We start from the raw sequence: 18,215 nt of genomic DNA, 5'->3' as shown, positions 1-18,215 counted from the left end.
TAGTCATTGGAGTTAACATGCTAGATTGATATATAATATATATAGAAACATGGAAAATATTACTGCATCAAAACATTAATGATGATGGAATTAATCAATAAACAAACTGATGAAGAAAACAAAGTTTATCACTATATTTTTTTATTCAATATAAAATTGTATTTGACAACAGATTTTCATGATAAATTCGTGGCACTATTTTTATCCCCTGCATCCCCCATTGGCTCCATGCAAAATTGGCTCCAACTGACAACATCAATATGTAAAACAGTTTTGCATATTTGTGGCTGAACCTAAACCCTTCATAATGGCATATTTGTTCATTTTGACACATTTCTTATAATTTTCTTTCTTTGGTTAGTTTTCTGTTGAACAATGCTATTAATGGACTAAATGACTAAAAATGGTAAAAGTAATAAAATAAAAAAAAACGTATAGAGAAAGAGAATGGCATAGTTGAGTGACACTCATAACCCCAGAGGTTGAAAAGCTCCATGCTGGCATTTCAATAGAATTAGTGCTATAGTGTGTGAAAAACAAGAGAAGGAGCTGTGTAAAGCATAAAGTCATTATTGCATATAAATGATTTGATGTCATCGCAGACCTTCACATCACTCAGGAGTACATTGTCAGCTGCAGCCACTGTGAACAGACAGAATTTCAGAACCTTTTATACCCAGTAAATTTGATAATATTTTTAAGAGAATGTAATTTTGTGTCATTAAGTTGTAGATATCAACATTTTCTTACCTCCTGAATATTGACCTTGATTGTACCATCATTGTCTTTGTCAAGAGTCTTGAAGGCACCTGAAGTCGACAAAAAAACACGGATAAGTATCTTTAACACTTTATTAAATAAAGAATCATTTAATTTATTCTGTATAAAATTACTGACACATAGCTAAAAGGGGTTGTATAATTAAAAAAAATACACAAACACTGTAACTATCTGTAACTTTTAGATACAGAGTCAAAAACTATTTACTAAAGTCAGCTAAAAAATCTTATTTGGAACTTGTTTGCTCTGAGACATCATATATTATAGATGATCTTAATATATATACTGAAGGAAGAAATTTTCCAATAGCCTACAGGGGGAGCAACAAGTAACCAAACTGAGTAAATTTGATAAAATCCCTTTACTCCCTCAACAGCTGCTCATATAGATTGCATGAAACGGACTGATTAACAATGTTTTCTTTCTTTATTGCAGACATCCCACCTTGCAAAAAACAAATTTCCGGAAGGTAGTGCATATGAATGCGTACAAATAAATAATATTCACATAAGCCACGTGTTACGGGTTAATAAGAGATTTTGATGAAATCAAAATTTGAAACGCATCAAATTTTCACTGGTCAAAACACCAGGTGTCACCGATAATGCGTCTTGGCTGACCACTTGTGATCAGATTACCAAAATACGCATCTTAATACTGGGTTGAAACAGGGCTTCTCTCGCGCTTGCTCGATCTCTGGGATACTGTGAATAATCTGCGGGCGTCAGGGAGCCACTATCAAAATGCTGGAAGACTTCCGGAACTTCGTGTAGAGGTGGGATGTCTTTTATTGTGCTGATATTTTCCAGTAGCCTTCAGGTTACACACCACACTCATGTTTTGATATTTGCTTTTGCTAGTCAGAGACATGTGGTATTGGGGATAGGGGGAATTCTTATTATAGAAAGCATTTTATTGGACAAACATTTGTAGTGCCTGTGTGTGCAAGCTGAGTCATCATCCAACTCAAGCAGTACACTAGCACATGGCTTCAAAGCAGACATGGACCAAAGGACACAAAATAAGAGTAAGCGTGAACAATAAACTTGCCTTGTAGCTGTCATTTTATTTAACGACTACTAAACAAGCCATCTTTCAAAATAGGGAAAATAAGATTAAGTCAGTGTTTACATTTCCAGACCATGTTACTCCTTTGTTTCCTCATCATTTCCTGTACTCTACTCGGTGTACACCTAGAGCTATTAAAAACTAAGAAAGAAACCATTTCACTCAGCTAAAACTATTTAAAAAGTATTTTTTCCTTCATTATCAACTTACGGCACATGGCATCAAGTCTCACAAGGCAGCCGATGTAATTGTCAAAATCCATGTTTCCACTCTCATCGCTATACCTGCGAATAAGCATCTGAAAGAGTTGCTCATTCAATGGGAAACCTGATGGAGGCACAAGAGATAGATTATACAGAGGGTGAACATACAGTTCAAATGTGATCAGCACAATGCATATATATTAAAGGACAAGTCTGCCAATTTTTAACCAGCTTTGTATTGTTTCTGACCGGTAGTACATGTGTACTCCTCCATGTTACTAGCAACCTAATCTCCTGGTTTATTTGAAAGAAAAAGCAGACTTCTGACAGCTCCAGGGCTACTGTTAAAACTACAGATTGTACTTCCACATTTTGTATTGCTGCTCACGGATGGTCAGATCGAACCCAGTGCATTGTGGGTGTTGAAGTTTTTCTACTGCATAGACAGCAAAGTTTTTTATTAAAAACCTATCTTTTCAGTGGTGAATTACCCCTTTAACATCACTGAAAACAGAGCTATTGTGCCAGCCTTGTTTAGGGACCAGTTCCCACTGGACTGAAAATAGCACAGGACTAATACTGGCCAAGATAATTTTTCACCAACCTATTCCAATCAGTCTTTTAATCAATACAACGTACATCCATTAATTGGGTTTTGTTAATGTTATTATTACAGGTGAGGATGATGTAAATCCACAATGGGTGTTTACCTGCAGCTTTGAAGGCACCTGGAAGCTCATCTGCTCCAATAGTTCCTGAGCAATCCCTGTCATAAGCCTTATAAACTGCCTATAAAACAGACAGTAGCTTAGTTATGTTAACTTCGTTCTCTTGTTTTTTGTTAACTGTCTCAATGTTTTACTCTTAATGCAGAGTTCCATTTCCTATACATTCATAAGAAAACATGTAAATTCAATCAGCAATATGAATAGATCAAACAACATACAAATACACAGCATAGTTAAATCAAATCTCTAGTTTAAAATCACAAAGCCAAATCTTCAAGCTGCCGTTGTTACATTCTCTACTCACCTGCCATTTCTTGATGTTGTTCCAGAGGTGTTTAAACTCATGGAAGCCCAATTTACCTGTGCTGTCACTCTGGAGCACAATGTCAAGATGAAACACCATCAAAAATCTGAACATCAGACTCAAAGATTTAAAAATAATGGTATTGGTTGTCGGAGCCGAAAGTCTCGTGGGCAGCACACAAGCATGTAGTGTGATTGTACTTCAGGTAACCCGAGTTCTACTTTTTTGGCGGCGCAGCTGACTTTTATTTTGACAGTGCTGAGAACGCCAGAGCCTGAGCACACAGCGCTTCTATTCTAGATTAGTTTATGATCTGTTTATCAGTCATGTCTAATACGTTATTAGATACTGTTATACAAAGAAAGTAGACAGTATATGAAAAAGTATTAGTGTTTGCCATGTGGTTGATGTCCAGTGTCGCTAGCTGAGCAGAAGTACATAATCTTGTTTTGTTTGGTCAAAAGTTGCGTTGGATTTTCTCCTTAGCGTAAAGGTTAAGAGGTCCATTTATCACTGTTTTCCATGTTTGTAGAGTTAGTTTGTGGGGTAAAAATATAGGTTTATAATCTGTGTGAGTACACAACTTCTTTAAAAATGGCGGGTGCTTGTGTTTGGTGTGTTATTGCCGATTAGCGTACGCTTACGTCACTGGTAATTCCTATTGTGCTGGGTTAGACCCTACTCTGAAAGTAGGAGCTAATTTAGCTCCCCCAAAAGGAGTTCCTAGAACTAAAATCATTCCTAGTTCCAGCGGTGCGAACACGCCAAAAAGCAGGTACTTCCCTTTAACTTTGCTTCCTGTCTACTGTATACTACCCTATCGCAATAAAGGCAAAAAATGTACTGTATTGGTTGATATTACATATATATTTGCTAACTGCTGATCTTCACATTTATATTACCTTTGATATCATCTAACAACCATTCAATCTATCTTTCACACTGTACATTATAATGTTGTGATGCCTAAATTCTCTTAAAATAATTGATTTTGTTTTATTTTTAGTCAAGACAAAATTTTATATCCATTTTATATCTATTTCCAATAAAATAATTATCGTCCTGTCAGTATCGGCCAGAATTATTGTAATAGATTTTCCGCTAAAATCAGTGATTTTGTATGAAAGCAATTGTTCAGATCAAACAAGGAAGGATACATCCATGACAGCCACCATACTTCTACATGACTCGATGGTAAAGCCATCTGTCTTCAGATCACCATCTGCAATAACATACAGGGCAGAGGGAATCAGCATTACATAGCAGCAAACATCAGACACACACATACCCCCACATACCACTCACGTTTGGAGATGATTCTGTTGAGGATGTTCATCAGTTCATTGGGGCTTACTTCCATGTCCTGAAACAAAAGGAAATGTTTACAACAGCCAGCGTTTATTGTACGTATCGGTGTATATATGAATATTTGTTCGTGTAATACTAACATCGCCAGCGAGCTGCTGGAACACTTTACGGAATTGCTTCTCTTCCTCTGACTCGTTGACCTCAGCATAAGCCAGCGGTCTGCGGGGCGGGGGCTGGGGAAGGATCTCAATACTATCAGCATCTCCAATGCAAATATGCCTTAAAATTACTAAAATATTTAAAAATGACTAATATATTACTCTAGAATGGTCCTAATATAGAACTCTCCATCATTCATGTTTTCACTAAGCTACCAGATACACACTGTACAGTGTCTTTTATGATACAGGTAACACTTTGATTAATTTTTAGCAGTTGGATTTATTTACTAAAACATAAAAAAGCATTTGACAAAGAATAAATCATATTGGATATAGCTCTTCAAAAGTCTAAAAGGTTTTTCTAGCCCAGTTTTTCAGGAAGCAACGTAAATAGGTGACCCCATAATCTTTTGGGAAATTGATAAATGAATAAATTAAGAAGATCAACAGAGAATTAAGCACCATTAAATCAAATTATGAATACATAAATGTAGCAATTACTAATATAGTTATAACTATATAAATTGACTAAAATATTATTACTAATAAATAATTCAAACAAACAATAGCTATTAATATGTGATTACAAAGTGATTGACAAATGGATTTCCTCAATTTGTCTATTGCCCTATAATCTCTTCCTCGACAAAACATTACTTTTTTTTTAATCATTATTGTCCGTAATTGCCAAACTGAATATATCTAATATTAATATAATATGTATTTTTATGTACTTTAAATGATTTATCTACATTTCTATTAACCGAAAAAAAAATTATCGATTTGTTTTTTCAAATAATTCATCAATTACTTAGCTAATTGATTTATTAATTACCCAAATGACTGAGTGCCACAATTGAGCCCCAAATATATTATTGCTTTCCTTTCATAATTCACTTTTCAAAGAGTTCTGTAGAAATAATACAGATATTTTTATTATTATTGAGTGTACACATCAAAAATAAGGGCACTACACTACACAACACTGCAGGATTCTTTCTATTGGCTCTTTCTTGAAACAGATCAGAGATGACTGACAACAACCATCAGAGACACTCTCACACTGAGAGCTCCTGTTACTCACAGGATCAGAAGGCACAAACTGGCCGGGGTCGATGTTGCTGTGGAAACAGGATGAGAAGGCATAATTATGATTTCTAATCAACTACACATTCACAAGAAGTCACAGTTGTATAAGTACACTTTGGTACAGTATTTCCATCTTATTAATGAACAAATATTACTACCACGACAGCAGTACTACTGATCCAAATTCTAAAAAGAAAAATAAGATAGTGGATGCAGAACAGTCTGTTTATTGAACATATATTATCGCAAAGTTACAAGACTGTCCTTATTATAGTTTATAAAGGAATGAACTACAATCCCACAAAGCACTTAAATGAATTAAAATGGCAGTCAATTTAAATCATTTGATTTATAGTCATTAGATAAAAGTTAAACAATAACATATTTTAAGAAGTGAAACAGAAAGAGTAATTTAGCCTCTCGTCCATTCTTAAGTGTTATAGACAGAAGAGGATGAAAAAACAGTAGATGTGACATCATCAACCCGTGTGTGGTTTAGAGCAGAGCTGCACGATATATCGAAATTAATTTGATATTGTGATATGGTATAGCGTGATTGTCAAATTGCCCAGGCTACCAATTAAATAAATAACTAAATAAATATATGTGCTTTTCAGAGTGAGGTACATCATGTATTTCTCAATTTTTTATTTTACATGTTTTTTGTTATTATTTTGTTTAATATATTTAATAATCACAATAAAATCATAATTATTATTTTATGGTCATATTGAAATGGTCAAAAACTGAATGTGGCCTATACAATTCACGTGGAAAGATTTTTTTTTAAAACTCTGTTCACGATTTGAGTTGGTTCTTGTAAACCCAAGTACGACCACCCAAGTTGTCAAGTTTTTCGATCCACCCTCAAAAGGAATTTTCAGCTCCTTTTTAAAATTATTTTTATTTTTCATGCAGATGCATGTGAGCTGCTCTTGTCATTGCAATTGGTATCTATGGCTCATCTTATCTGGCATCGTAGCTTTGTGAAAGGGCTGTAGAGGAATGTGTCTATGTTTATTGTTGATCAAACTTTTCCAGATTTTGTTTTTGTTTTTTGAAAATGTAACGTTTGGTTATTTAAAGCAGTGTTTCTCATCTTCAGCCACCTACCAGAATGTTTAGGTGACTCACTAATTTAAACACCTGATTCAGCAAATCAGCTTCTCAGTGTGTTGAACAGGAAGACATCTAAGCGACTGTGTTCATATCAGCAGCAAACTGTACCGGAGTTCATAGGAACCGAACTCTGGTGTGCACCTTAAGTGCTAGTGTAAAAAACACCCTAAAACATTCTGGGAGGTGGGTCCCGAGGACTGGAGTTGAGAAACACTGTGTTAAAGTATGATAACAGTGTTAAAAATCAGGGGTATTTAATTTTATAATTGTATGAGTTCAATTTTACATGCATAAATGTAAACTTTCCAACAAAATACCAATTTTCTCTCTACAGGTACATGTGTTTCAAAGCACTAATAGGAAAGCTATAAATATTAGCTTGGTCTCTTTTTAAGATCATGTACAATACCATAGTTGTGTTTTTATTTGTAGGATTTATTTTTTCCTGTCTTTGTTGTTTGAAGGATAATAATAATAAAGTGAGATTCCAGCCTCAGAGGCTTGCTTGCATACGGATGAAAGAGAGCAAGTTTGTAGTGAAATATTGCCTCACCTGACCACATCAATAATGCCTCCAAGGAATTTCTTGGCTAGGAACATCTTGTGGCACAAATGGTTCACTCACTTCCTGAGAGGAAGAAGAGAGCAAGAATAACGTCTCTATATTGTTATACATCCATTAGAGTCAATAACAGAACCACACCAAACTTAAATACATTAGTATACACACATTATTCATAGCAACACAAATTACATTAAAAAGCACGTTTGTTGAAAGGTTTCACAGAAATATAAGCTCACAGGGGGTTTGTGACTGTCAATCACACAGTTAAAACAACTGCGGACACACCTACTACAAGTATGTCCCCCATCCATCCACACCACCCACACTAATTAAACCGCAAGAGGGGAAAAAACTCACACATGTACCAAGCGAAGTATGTTTAAATAGAGTTTAGATGCAATCCAGGGGCGTTTTCATCTTGGCAAATCGCATGAAATACGGACGATAGGTTTGTTTTCTGACTGTGTTTTTTTCGTCAGCAGAAAAACTTCTCCTGGTAACAGTATTTGTTAGTCCTCTTTAAAAAATAAGGCTTGGCAATAAAATAATAATCAAGCATGAGTGTGTTTTTAGATGCTCAACCAAATTTGGAAGCGAGTAAAACATGCTAGCACGCTAAACAAGCTAACGTTACCTGGCATGTATCCGCATTAATCAAGTAAAACCCGCAAATTACTTACATTTACTGGGCAACATTTTTGCTAGTAAACGTGTACGAATATTTTTAATTAGCTGTTAAGGGCGGAGAAAGAATACACTTACCAAGAAAGAGAGAATGGGGTAAATGTAAACTGTCGCCTGTCTCACGGCAGTACAGTTCGCATCTGACAGGATACGCGGATTCTAAAATAAGTTACGCAAACAGCGTAAATGTCAGAGTGAGAAAAAAAAAAGTCTATGGTGAAAACACAACCCACATTCCAAAAGAGCTAAACGCAAACATCGTAGAGAAAGACCATCCCATATTTCCAAGAATTTAAGGAGGGGAAGGCGCGACACTTGAGCGACTAGTTCTAGTTTGCAGGTCAGACCGGTAGGATTATACAAAGAGAGTTAAAACACTACAACAGTCAGAAAATACAGCAATACACTTCATTTATTTAGTTGTAAAATAATCATTTGTTTATCTTTTCACTGAAAATGGTCAATGTAGATGTGTTTGTACAAGATTAGACAACCCTGTAGACCTTTCAGGCTTCAGAGGACAAATATTTCAAAGGCTGCTGCATAAATGGCATCTACATCTACAGTAAGATATCCTTAAAGAGACTACTAATGCTTTGCATGGACAATAATATATTGTAAGTTGTAGCCACTTTTGTGTATTGCATTTACACACTTTGCTTTAAGGGTGTAAACATGAATAACCTGTTTGTCTAGTTCAAAGTTCAGTCAAGTCTTATGTGTCACTTCTTGCCAAGCAACAGATTGGCCCGGACGACTTTGGGAACGTGGCGGATGGTAAGGGAGACTCTGGTGCTTCGGGGCAGGGTGTTGCCCACGTGAGCACCCGTTGATGAGAGATTTACCACATGCTCTGACAAAATATCCTCAGAAACTCCTTGAATACCGTGCAGGTAATACTTGTACATATCATCCTGGAGAATCAGCAGACTTTTTCGTTGTACCAACAGTGATAGTATGTAGCGGCTTTTTTCTGTTTGAGGAACTTCAGACTGCGGGGAGAGGAGAATACCATTAAGAGACTGCTGTTTGATAGTTAGATGAGATTATTTGTGTGAGTCTGTCTGCTGCTACCTGAGTCTCACAAACAGGCTTGTAGAAATCTAGAACCGTATGAGAACCTAGACTGATAGTTGTTACTGTGGGGTGATACAGTGGTCCATCCACATGAGGCTGAGGGAGAGAAGGTTGAAATGAAAAAGGGTGGGTTAAAAATGATAACTACAGGAAATTAAAAAGAAATCCACTCACTCTCCTTACCATAATTCCCTCCTCAGGCTTGTATTCATTTACAAGCACATGATTAGCTGCCTTTCCAGCAAAAGCTCCAAGAGCAGATATTTTCTCTGTGTACTTTAGCAGCCAATCAGGGAGCTTTTCAGTGAGCATTCCTTTGGGATTTGGCAATCCACCTGTAAAAGAAAAAAATGATGAAAGAAAGTACATAATTTTTTATAAATATATCCCATATTTATTTTTCATGTCATCAAACAGAAATAAGATAAAGTATATCTGACTATTAACCCTATGAAATCTATTGTGCAGTTGTGTCGACCTTGATTTATTGCAATATTGAGGTGTTCAGTTTTATTTTGATTTTAGAAAATAAACGTGATTGCTCTACTCACAAATCATCAGTTTCTTGTTTTTCACTGGCAAGTCAAGTGCATATTTATTGTCATTCCGCTATATAACAGGTATACATTGGAACAAGATGGCATTTCTTTAGGACCATGGTGCAACACGGAACATTTTACAAGACTACATAAGTGTATGTATATATACACGACGAGGACACCAGATCCCCTTTTGTTTTAACACTTTATTTCCCCCATTTTTGGACATTTTTATGTTTATTTACTTTAATAAATGCCACTCCAAGGCCTGACATCACTCCCCACTGTGTCTGTCTATTGCTCCTCCCCGCAACAATATAAATATATACATATATACATACACACATATATACACATATAAAATAAATAAATAGCAATACTGAATATGACTATAGATTATTTTATGGCATAGCAGCACAAGTATAGCAGCAAAACTAGTAAAGTGACTGATGCAGCTACTTTATGCAAGTGCAGTTTGCAGTAGTCCTGAGTCTGGGTAAGTGTGTGTACAATGATATGAATGTTTAATGGATTAGGTGTTCGACTAACCCAGGTATGAACCTTACTGGGTATGGTGTTATGAGTCTTATTGGGTTAGGTGTTCAACTAACCCAGATGAGTATTGGGTAGGGCTGCACGATATTGAAGAAAAATGCGATAACTCATTAAATAATGCGATATTCGATATGCGATGATGCTTAAAGTGTGTAAAAATAAACTTAATTATCTTTAAAATATATTTAAAATTATATAACCTACATACGTGTTTCACATTCTTTTTGTGACAAGAAAACATCCCTACAGCTTCTGAAAGTGAACAGCAGTGTTTTACTGTAGCATAGAAGTGTTATTTCTTTAGGGTTTCAGGTTATCCTACATTAGGGTTATTTAACAACAGAAATTGAATAATCAAATAAAAATAAAATAAAACACTGCTTAGTTTTTTTTACTGTATTAATTAAATATATACTGATTCTTATTAAAGCTACAAAAGTTATTCAGCCAAGAGCAGTGAGTGATTTTCTCTTTGTCTTTTCTTCATGACCCCTGTTATTGTAAGCCATTGCAATATGCATATTACAATTTACACATTTGCGATATTTCGATAATTTCAATATATTGTGCAGCCCTAGTACTGGGAGGCAGCCGGGTGGTCTGAGTAATCTGACTGTCTCAGGGAAAAAACTGTTCCGAAGTCTGCTGGTGGTGGCACGGATGCTGCTATACATCCGGTGAACAATCCATGAAAGGGTGAGAGGGGTCATCCGCAATACGAATGGCTCTGCGGATGCAATGTCTCATAGTTGTTGAGGACTAGTGCATCTTTGAGCCTACATTCAGTACAAGTAAATTACTGTCTGTGAAACCAGGCCTAAGACTTTACTCAAGTCGTATTGTCATTTTTTCTGTAAGGTATCTGTACATTTACTCAAGTATGGTATATCATTTACTCTTTATACCTCTACTATTGTATCATATATTTTAATACATAAATTTTTAAGGTCTCTAAATTATTAACGCGATTGAAGCTTTGCTGAAAATCCTGTTGCGCATAATATACTACATGTCTTTTGCCCTCTGATTGATAGGTCATACTACTTTTTTATAAAGTAGAAGGCCTTTTAGTATAATTCTTAAAATGGCCACCTTCTGGTCATGATACATGTCTTTTTGCTGTGAAATCTGTAATGATGAGTGAACTTAAGAATAACTTTTACATTGTTAGTAATATTTCAAAGTGAAAATTTACTGGACTGAAGCAACTTGTTTACTTCAGTATCCATACATAATGTTTTAGAAAAATGTTAAAATATATCAGATATGATACTACAGGTTTTTGAGGAATGTTTGTTTGTACATCTCAATCATCATCATATTGTATTCCCTTATAGGTTTGTGCCCCACAATTTTAACTACAGAGCTTTGATAATAAAAATAAGCATTTAAATATCATCTTACTAAGACATATTATTGGGAGATATATAGTAAGTGACAACTGATATGAATATGCATTTTATGTAGTAGTCTGCTATTCTGCTGTAAAAATCTCATTGATTTACATCACAATCGATCAGAATTTTATCTTAGTTTTTGGACATATAAATAACATCTGTGCCAAATTGAATAGTTTGGGCCTCTGAAGAAAATTTACTCCATATTATCTCTATATCGTACTATATAAGGGTCAAAAACACCTGATGTATCAAATATGATACAAATCTTTAAACACATAAGCACTTAAAAAAACAAGTTAATCTACAGGTTCAATAATAAACTGTTCCATTAAAAAGTGCGTATGTAGTGTGTCAAACAGCCTGTACTGACCCCAGTTCTGTAGCCTCCTCCCTGACAACTGTGTCCACTTGGGCTTGGGAGCTCTGTATACCTTACAAAAGAGACACAGGCCAGAGTGTAAACTACTGATGACATGTTATGTAGGTGTAGAAAGTAGGATTGCAGGCAGTCCAAACCATTTAAAAGTCCTACCTGCTGCAACAGATACTCCTCCTCAGTCTCCGTTATAAAATTTGGAATATAATAAATAGTTGGAGGAGCCTAAGTATTAACATTGAGTAAAAAATTAAGTAAAAAACAATAATATGCGTTCATTCAAACATTACATTCATGACAAACTTCAACGCTTACCTCTTTCACAATGAATTTTTCCAGGTCAGTAGCAATGTTACATGGATTTGCCATCGTTCTTGTGAATATTTAACCATCGCAGATTTATTGGCAATGCAAGCAAATGACTGTCATTACACGGGTATCTAAACAAACGTTCTTCAAAAGCAACTACGTCTAAACATAAGATGACAAACATAAAAAAACCTTCATTAATGTTTACAGTGGCATCTAAGTTTTAAATCACTGAACTGTTGCTGAATGAGCAGGATGTGTTTGGTATGAAGTTTCCTCGCGTAGTGTCGTGACTAAAACACGTGACTTCACCGTCGCCGTCTGGAGGTTCGGAGCGGTACTGCGCATTCAAAGGAGGAGGGCGCTGTGACCATTGAGATGAATCGCCAAGAATGTACGCATAAAGCATAAATCTTCTCAATAGAAGACCATGATATTTTAGTGAAAGAAGCACCCGAACGCCTCCATGACACTAAAGACAATACATATATATATTTATTTACAAAAACAAATAAATTCATTAATAAAATTAGATAGCCAGAGATGTTTTGCTTGTAAGTAAAGTGATAAAAGGATCATGAAACACTTGCATTTGTGTTTGTAACTATAGGGACTACCTTTCTCCCCCATTCCAGCTGAAATACCCCCCTCCTTCTCTATCGCTTTTTTCCTTTTTCTCCCAACTCCCAATTTGAGCCTGCAGCGCTGCAGCTCCGGTTTCCATGGCAACGGCAGAGCAAGAGCCACATCTTGAATCAGCCATGGTTTCCTTCATTAATAGTTATTGATCAGGTGTGATAATGCTAACAATATCAACTCCAGGAGCACAGCGCGGACTGCATAAGCCTTCATCACTCTTGACCACTGCAAGCAGAGAGAGGAACAGACCAGCATGTAAATGGGGAAACCGGCCACTGCAGTGTGTGCTGCATAAACTGAGCGAGACCAACAACTGTGAAACACATCATAAAAATCTGAAGCATAATAAACATCATGTACTCCTCTTGTCTTAAAACCCAAGTCCTTAGTGAGCGCATTTATAGAAATGCTAACAGTACACAACTGTTCTGATATATGAACCATTATGATTGAGTGTTGTAACGTGCATTTACCTGGTTGTAGTATTGCGGTTTTTGGGGAGTTTGGGTTGCCAGGGTTACGCAGAAATAGTGATGAATTCGTGACAGGAATACGCCTGTGTTCTTCTGACACACTCTCCTCAAAGCCACGCTCCACACAAAGTTGTCGCCTTGACAACATGATTTAATGATGAGATCCTCCCCTATACAACTATCTTTGAAAAACAGACACATCTATAGGAGAAAGCAGCAAAGCACAGTAATCTCACAGATTATATCCTTCTCCTATGATCAGACGAGACACTGTTCTGCCATTTGAAACGGGGAAGGCTCGATTGTATCGCTCACATTTTTCCATAACGGTGTGTCTTCATGTAATTCTGATGTCCTTGAATGTCAATTAAGGTGACAGAGCATTACATTTGTTTAAATAAGTTGCATTTACAGCTGAGCTCTCCAGATGAAACTGGACTGCTTAATGGCACTAATGTTACAAATAATTTATTTTCTATTATTATTGTGTATTATTATTGTGTCTGTTATCATACACTGCGCTTTAGATGCCTATAATCGATGTTGTGTAAACAATATTTTATTATTCACAAATATTTAATAATGATGTCTTTGAGATTTGAAGATGCTGTACACAGTAAAAACAAAGTTGCTGTAAAATGTATTTTTTAAGTACAATCAACTGACTTAAAAATGAGTTGAATCTGGTACAACTTATAAACTTATAACTCCGGTCACACAGAACGCATTTCTCCATCCCAGTGCGCTACTTTATCATTGTTTTACTTTCTAAAAATGCGTTACAATCATTTCAACTTTTTTTTCAAAGCAAAAATGTGTTCTGTGAAAGAGCCCTAATGCTGCACTGAGCTTTCCTGAGTTGCTGCTACAACGTACACGCTTGATATCCCAATGTGTCCAATGAAGTACTGATATAAAATAGTATGTGATATGTTCAGTAATGACTGAGATGTGTAATAAAAAATGTAAATGTTTTGTACTTTCAAAAATCATGTCTTATCTGCAATGCTGCCAATATTCTGGGCCCTCTGTATTTGTGTCTGTGTAAGCATAAAACGTGGAATGCATGGAAAAGTGATCATCCCATATACCTTCAAAGGCTTTACCCATGAGAGCTTTGGAGGGTTCAACACTTTTAATGCATCATTTATGCCGTTTGGAAAGGCTGCAAGAGAGACTGATAAAGAGAGACATAAAAAGACTGACAGATGGTTGTGGAATCAACATAATCAAAAATCATCTTTACAAAAAATTAAATACAAAATTCTTAACACAGATATGCAGAATGAGAAAAATTCATCTTCTTAAAAAAACATCACCAATTTGACACCTAACCAATTAACTGTCTTCCAATACAACAGGTGTTGAAATATCAACAAGTTTAAAAATTCATGTCTGCGAAACATTACACTCTCTAGTAGGCCACTTTTCTGTCACAGATAGCAGATGCCTGATTTATCGGGTGAATAAGACATGCTTTTAATGAGGGGTTGTGTGCAGGGAAAAGATGTACTTGTCTCCTGTGGGACCTATGAAGTCATTGTACAAGACATAGTAAAATAACACATCGGCATATGTGAGTTTGAGCCCTCACACTTTGGCATTAGGCCACCAACCTTTTACATTCATTTTGTCTGCATCATTCCTGCATGTAGAAAAAGATTGACTTAACAGTGCATGTCTTATCACAAAATGCATGCTGCTGTGAGACCAAATGTAGCCTATCCAAAAGTATTAATGACTGAAGTCTAAATTCCTGAAGTTCTGAAGGACTGGAAACACTGGGATCCTTAACTAAATTTCATCATGATAAAGAACCCCCTATGATCTTTTATTTTCATCATACATTGGATTTAATAAGTTGTCATGAGCCTTGTGCAGAGAAAATGAGCCCTTGGGTCTGTTGTAATGAAATGTGCCTCTACTAAACACCAACAAAAAAACCAATTGATTTTATGACCCACAGAGTAAGTACCTCTGGGCCTCTAAATTAATTTTAGTTGTCCAGTGATGTCCCACTAGATGACACCCAGGCTTATTTGGTTAGTAGCCTAACTAGGAATGATAATTATTATTAAAAATGCAGCATACATGCAGCTATAATAGTCATTACAATTCAAGTCTTATCATAACTGGTAAAACCGTAAAGAAAAAGAAAGAAACCATCAGTATTTTTACTTTCTTTAGACAATGCGCAATTTCACTCAATATTACTATTAAGTACTATGGTAATGCTGTAAATGAGTCCTACCTGTCCCAATAAAAGTATTGTTTAGTGTAAAACATGTTGAAGATTAGTTGACAGGCAATCGATTCATTAAATGATAAGCTATTTCCTCACAAAAGCATAGTGAAGCCTCTTCTCCTTTCACATCCATTAAAAAAATGGCATCTGGTCTCCTTTCCTGCATACCACCACAGCCGCAGTGTTAGCATTAGCCGTTACACTTTTTTGGCTAAAGGTTGCAGGCTTGTCTTCTAGTTCTTTGATTGGACCCTTTTCACATTTCGTCATAGTTGGGTAAATTTCTAAAGCGGTGAATGAGAGAGAGACTACTTTAATATATTTTTCGTGTTCCCATTTGCTCAGATAACAAAAGAAAAACTCCAAAATAATGTTTTCACAACTTTCAAAAAGAAGAAAAAATAGAGAAAGATTGATAAGGCCAGTCAGAAGAGAGAAATATGTCAATTTTACTGTCACTTCCACAGCTGCTGTATTAGAAACATCCAGCAGCGTTAGTTTCTTGTATTTTGATGCAAAGGCAATTTAATGCAAATTATAGTGTTATAAATGTACATACAACAAAATATATATATATATAAACTGGATGGATTTACGATGTTGGTGACTGTTAAAACGCGTCATCACAGTCTGTGTAAAGGGTTAGTTTTTAGCAATACTGTAACGTATACAGTGTTAGGGAGTAACTAAAACTAGCGCCACCAACATAAGTAGTCTAGTCTACAATTTAAAGGCATGCCACATTCTCTGGGCATGTTTTAATAGGCCTTTGTCTGAGCTCAGGGTAGAGTCAAATCCGCTCACCTTGACGGTCCTTTTCTGTTTCTTATTTGAAGCGCTAGAAAGTCAGTTGATTGGTTCATCCTAAACGACCGTCTTTCTCGTAGATATTGTTGGGAAATCAGGTTTATTATAGTGAATCGATTTATCCTAAACGGGCAGCTTTATTCTATGTTGGTTTGTACATTCTGATAGTGAATTATTCACACACTCGCACGTTGGAAAAAGCCCTATGCATCCTATGAAAAGCCATTCAATAATCCGAGTCAATAGCCTGTGTAGCTACCGTTTTCACCTCAGTTATGTAAATTAGGCTGTTTTTGTTGTAGGCTATTTAGTGCACGTGTGATAGTCTTGCCCTTAATTAATTGATTGAATAGATACTGTTTAAATTAGATTATTATTAAAGGTGCAGTAGGTGATCTGGAAAATGCTAACTTTAGCCTGCTAGCATTGAAAGCATACCCTGCAAATCGCCGTCCAAAGCCACGCCTCCTCCAAAACACATGAATGCACACAGACCAGAAGCGAGACGACCAGAACGTACGGATTACATCCATAGCAATTCAGATTACATCATGTATCATTCACCTGTGAGAAAACTTTACAGTAGAGTGAAGGGAGAAGCAAAGCGCTTGCTTGCATACATAAGTTTGTGACTGTGAAATGACTCCAGTTCAGAAGTTGACCTGTTGACATAAAGGGAAGAATGCACTGTATTTCAGCTTTATTTAATATGCAATTTCAGGACATAGCAGCAACACACTCGAATCTCACTGAATTATCTGCATAGGGCAACGTCAGCGGTACATGGAACTACTGTCTGACCTGAAATGTAGGTAATTGCCACTTGTTGTCGGTTCAGATGGAAAGGTTTAGGTTTTCGTTGATTGCCTGCCATCTTCGCTTTGTCTGCACAGTGTGCTGATGACGTATGATGTCTGAGTGAACAGGCCGTGCAGTGGTAAGCAAATACACGCTGATTGACAGGGAACACATGGTATCATTTCTTTCGGACCGAATGCAATGATTGAACGGACATTTTATGGTCCCATGCCTTCCACAGACGATAAATACATTTAGACCGATTAACATAGTGATTGCTATCAGGATATACAAGGAGACGTTCAACCAGCATAACAATTATTTTTTCTAGAGAATCACCTATTGCACCATTAATTAGGTCTATATCAGTTATATTTATAAAGTAATCTTAAATTCAGCTATAGCTACTTTTTGTTTGTAGCTTGTAGCGTATCTAACTGTATTTGCAAAACAGTAGCTTGACTGAACTGTAGCGTAATACAAATTCTAAGTTTGGCAAGATAGTCTATAATGTAGCCTCCCTCCCCAACACTGCAGAATATACACAATCAGTATCTGAGATGTGTGTTCATCATAGGCTTATATAGCAGGCTGGCACACTGCAATCCACTTTACAATCTATAACCACTGAGGTCTAGAATTAATGGCATTCTGGGAAACATTCTTTTGATTCGTTATTTACAGGCGCATAATCAAGGAAACATACCACGTATAAGGATCCACAGCAATTTACAGCGGACTCACTGCCATGGCAACTGCTGGGGCGGTCGAGAACAAGTGATCACCTTAAATTCTTACCTCACGGATATCTCTTCATTATTATATTACAGATTTGGTGAAGCTCAAATGGACGAGAAAATGTAATTAATAATAATAATAATAATAATAGTGAAATTGAGGGACACTTTTAACTGGTTTCTTTTATTATCATATTATATAGGTATAAAATAAAAAATCCCTTTACAAACCTTCTTTTTTATTTTCAATA

At 36.1% G+C, this 18,215-nt stretch overlaps 2 protein-coding genes across 3 annotated transcripts; both read right to left on the bottom strand.

Annotated features, from left to right (window-relative positions):
• Positions 1-124: 124 nt before the first annotated feature.
• On the bottom strand, positions 125-8,361 carry capns1a (calpain, small subunit 1 a). Of its 2 annotated transcripts, none has more exons than XM_084114990.1 (11): positions 8,088-8,361; positions 7,314-7,388; positions 5,637-5,673; positions 4,532-4,624; positions 4,389-4,446; positions 4,241-4,305; positions 3,084-3,152; positions 2,762-2,840; positions 2,059-2,175; positions 751-809; positions 125-642 (listed from the first exon to the last, which is right to left on the bottom strand). In XM_084114990.1, exons 2-11 carry the CDS (start codon positions 7,358-7,360, stop codon positions 616-618), a joined length of 651 nt encoding a protein of 216 aa, XP_083971116.1. In that variant the 5' UTR covers positions 7,361-7,388; positions 8,088-8,361; the 3' UTR covers positions 125-615. The 2 variants fall into 2 exon arrangements, with proteins under 2 accessions (XP_083971116.1, XP_083971117.1); XM_084114991.1 differs by having other exon boundaries at positions 7,314-7,384; positions 8,088-8,159.
• A 48-nt stretch (positions 8,362-8,409) lies between these two features.
• alkbh6 (alkB homolog 6) lies at positions 8,410-13,496 on the bottom strand. Its single transcript, XM_084114989.1, has 7 exons — positions 13,378-13,496; positions 12,272-13,129; positions 12,113-12,181; positions 11,951-12,011; positions 9,270-9,421; positions 9,084-9,182; positions 8,410-9,001 (listed from the first exon to the last, which is right to left on the bottom strand). The coding sequence occupies exons 2-7, from the start codon at positions 12,323-12,325 to the stop codon at positions 8,732-8,734; spliced, it is 705 nt and encodes a 234-aa protein (XP_083971115.1). The 5' UTR covers positions 12,326-13,129; positions 13,378-13,496; the 3' UTR covers positions 8,410-8,731.
• Between the last annotated feature and the right edge of the window lie 4,719 nt (positions 13,497-18,215).

This window comes from Abramis brama, assembly GCF_963993115.1.
Source record: "Abramis brama genome assembly, chromosome: 5".
In the NCBI taxonomy this organism is placed as follows: domain Eukaryota; kingdom Metazoa; phylum Chordata; class Actinopteri; order Cypriniformes; family Leuciscidae; genus Abramis; species Abramis brama.
The sequence above is the reverse complement of the archived record's forward strand: the minus strand, read 5'-3'. Positions and strand labels throughout refer to the sequence as shown.

Excerpts from the sequence above, each read along its gene's own strand:
- capns1a (XM_084114990.1), bottom strand. The coding sequence starts at position 7,360 with ATGTTCCTAGCCAAGAAATTCCTTGGAGGCATTATTGATGTGGTCAG. Across the intron at positions 4,625-5,636 it reads AGTTTGTGCCTTCTGATCCT|CCCCCGCCCCGCAGACCGCT; the intron begins GTGAGTAACAGG and ends ATCCTTCCCCAG. Across the intron at positions 3,153-4,240 it reads GTATGGTGGCTGTCATGGAT|AGTGACAGCACAGGTAAATT; the intron begins GTATCCTTCCTT and ends ATTGTGCTCCAG.
- alkbh6 (XM_084114989.1), bottom strand. The coding sequence starts at position 12,325 with ATGGCAAATCCATGTAACATTGCTACTGACCTGGAAAAATTCATTGTG. Across the intron at positions 9,183-9,269 it reads AGCCTGAGGAGGGAATTATG|CCTCATGTGGATGGACCACT; the intron begins GTAAGGAGAGTG and ends TCTCTCCCTCAG. Across the intron at positions 9,002-9,083 it reads AGCCTGTTTGTGAGACTCAG|TCTGAAGTTCCTCAAACAGA; the intron begins GTAGCAGCAGAC and ends CTCTCCCCGCAG.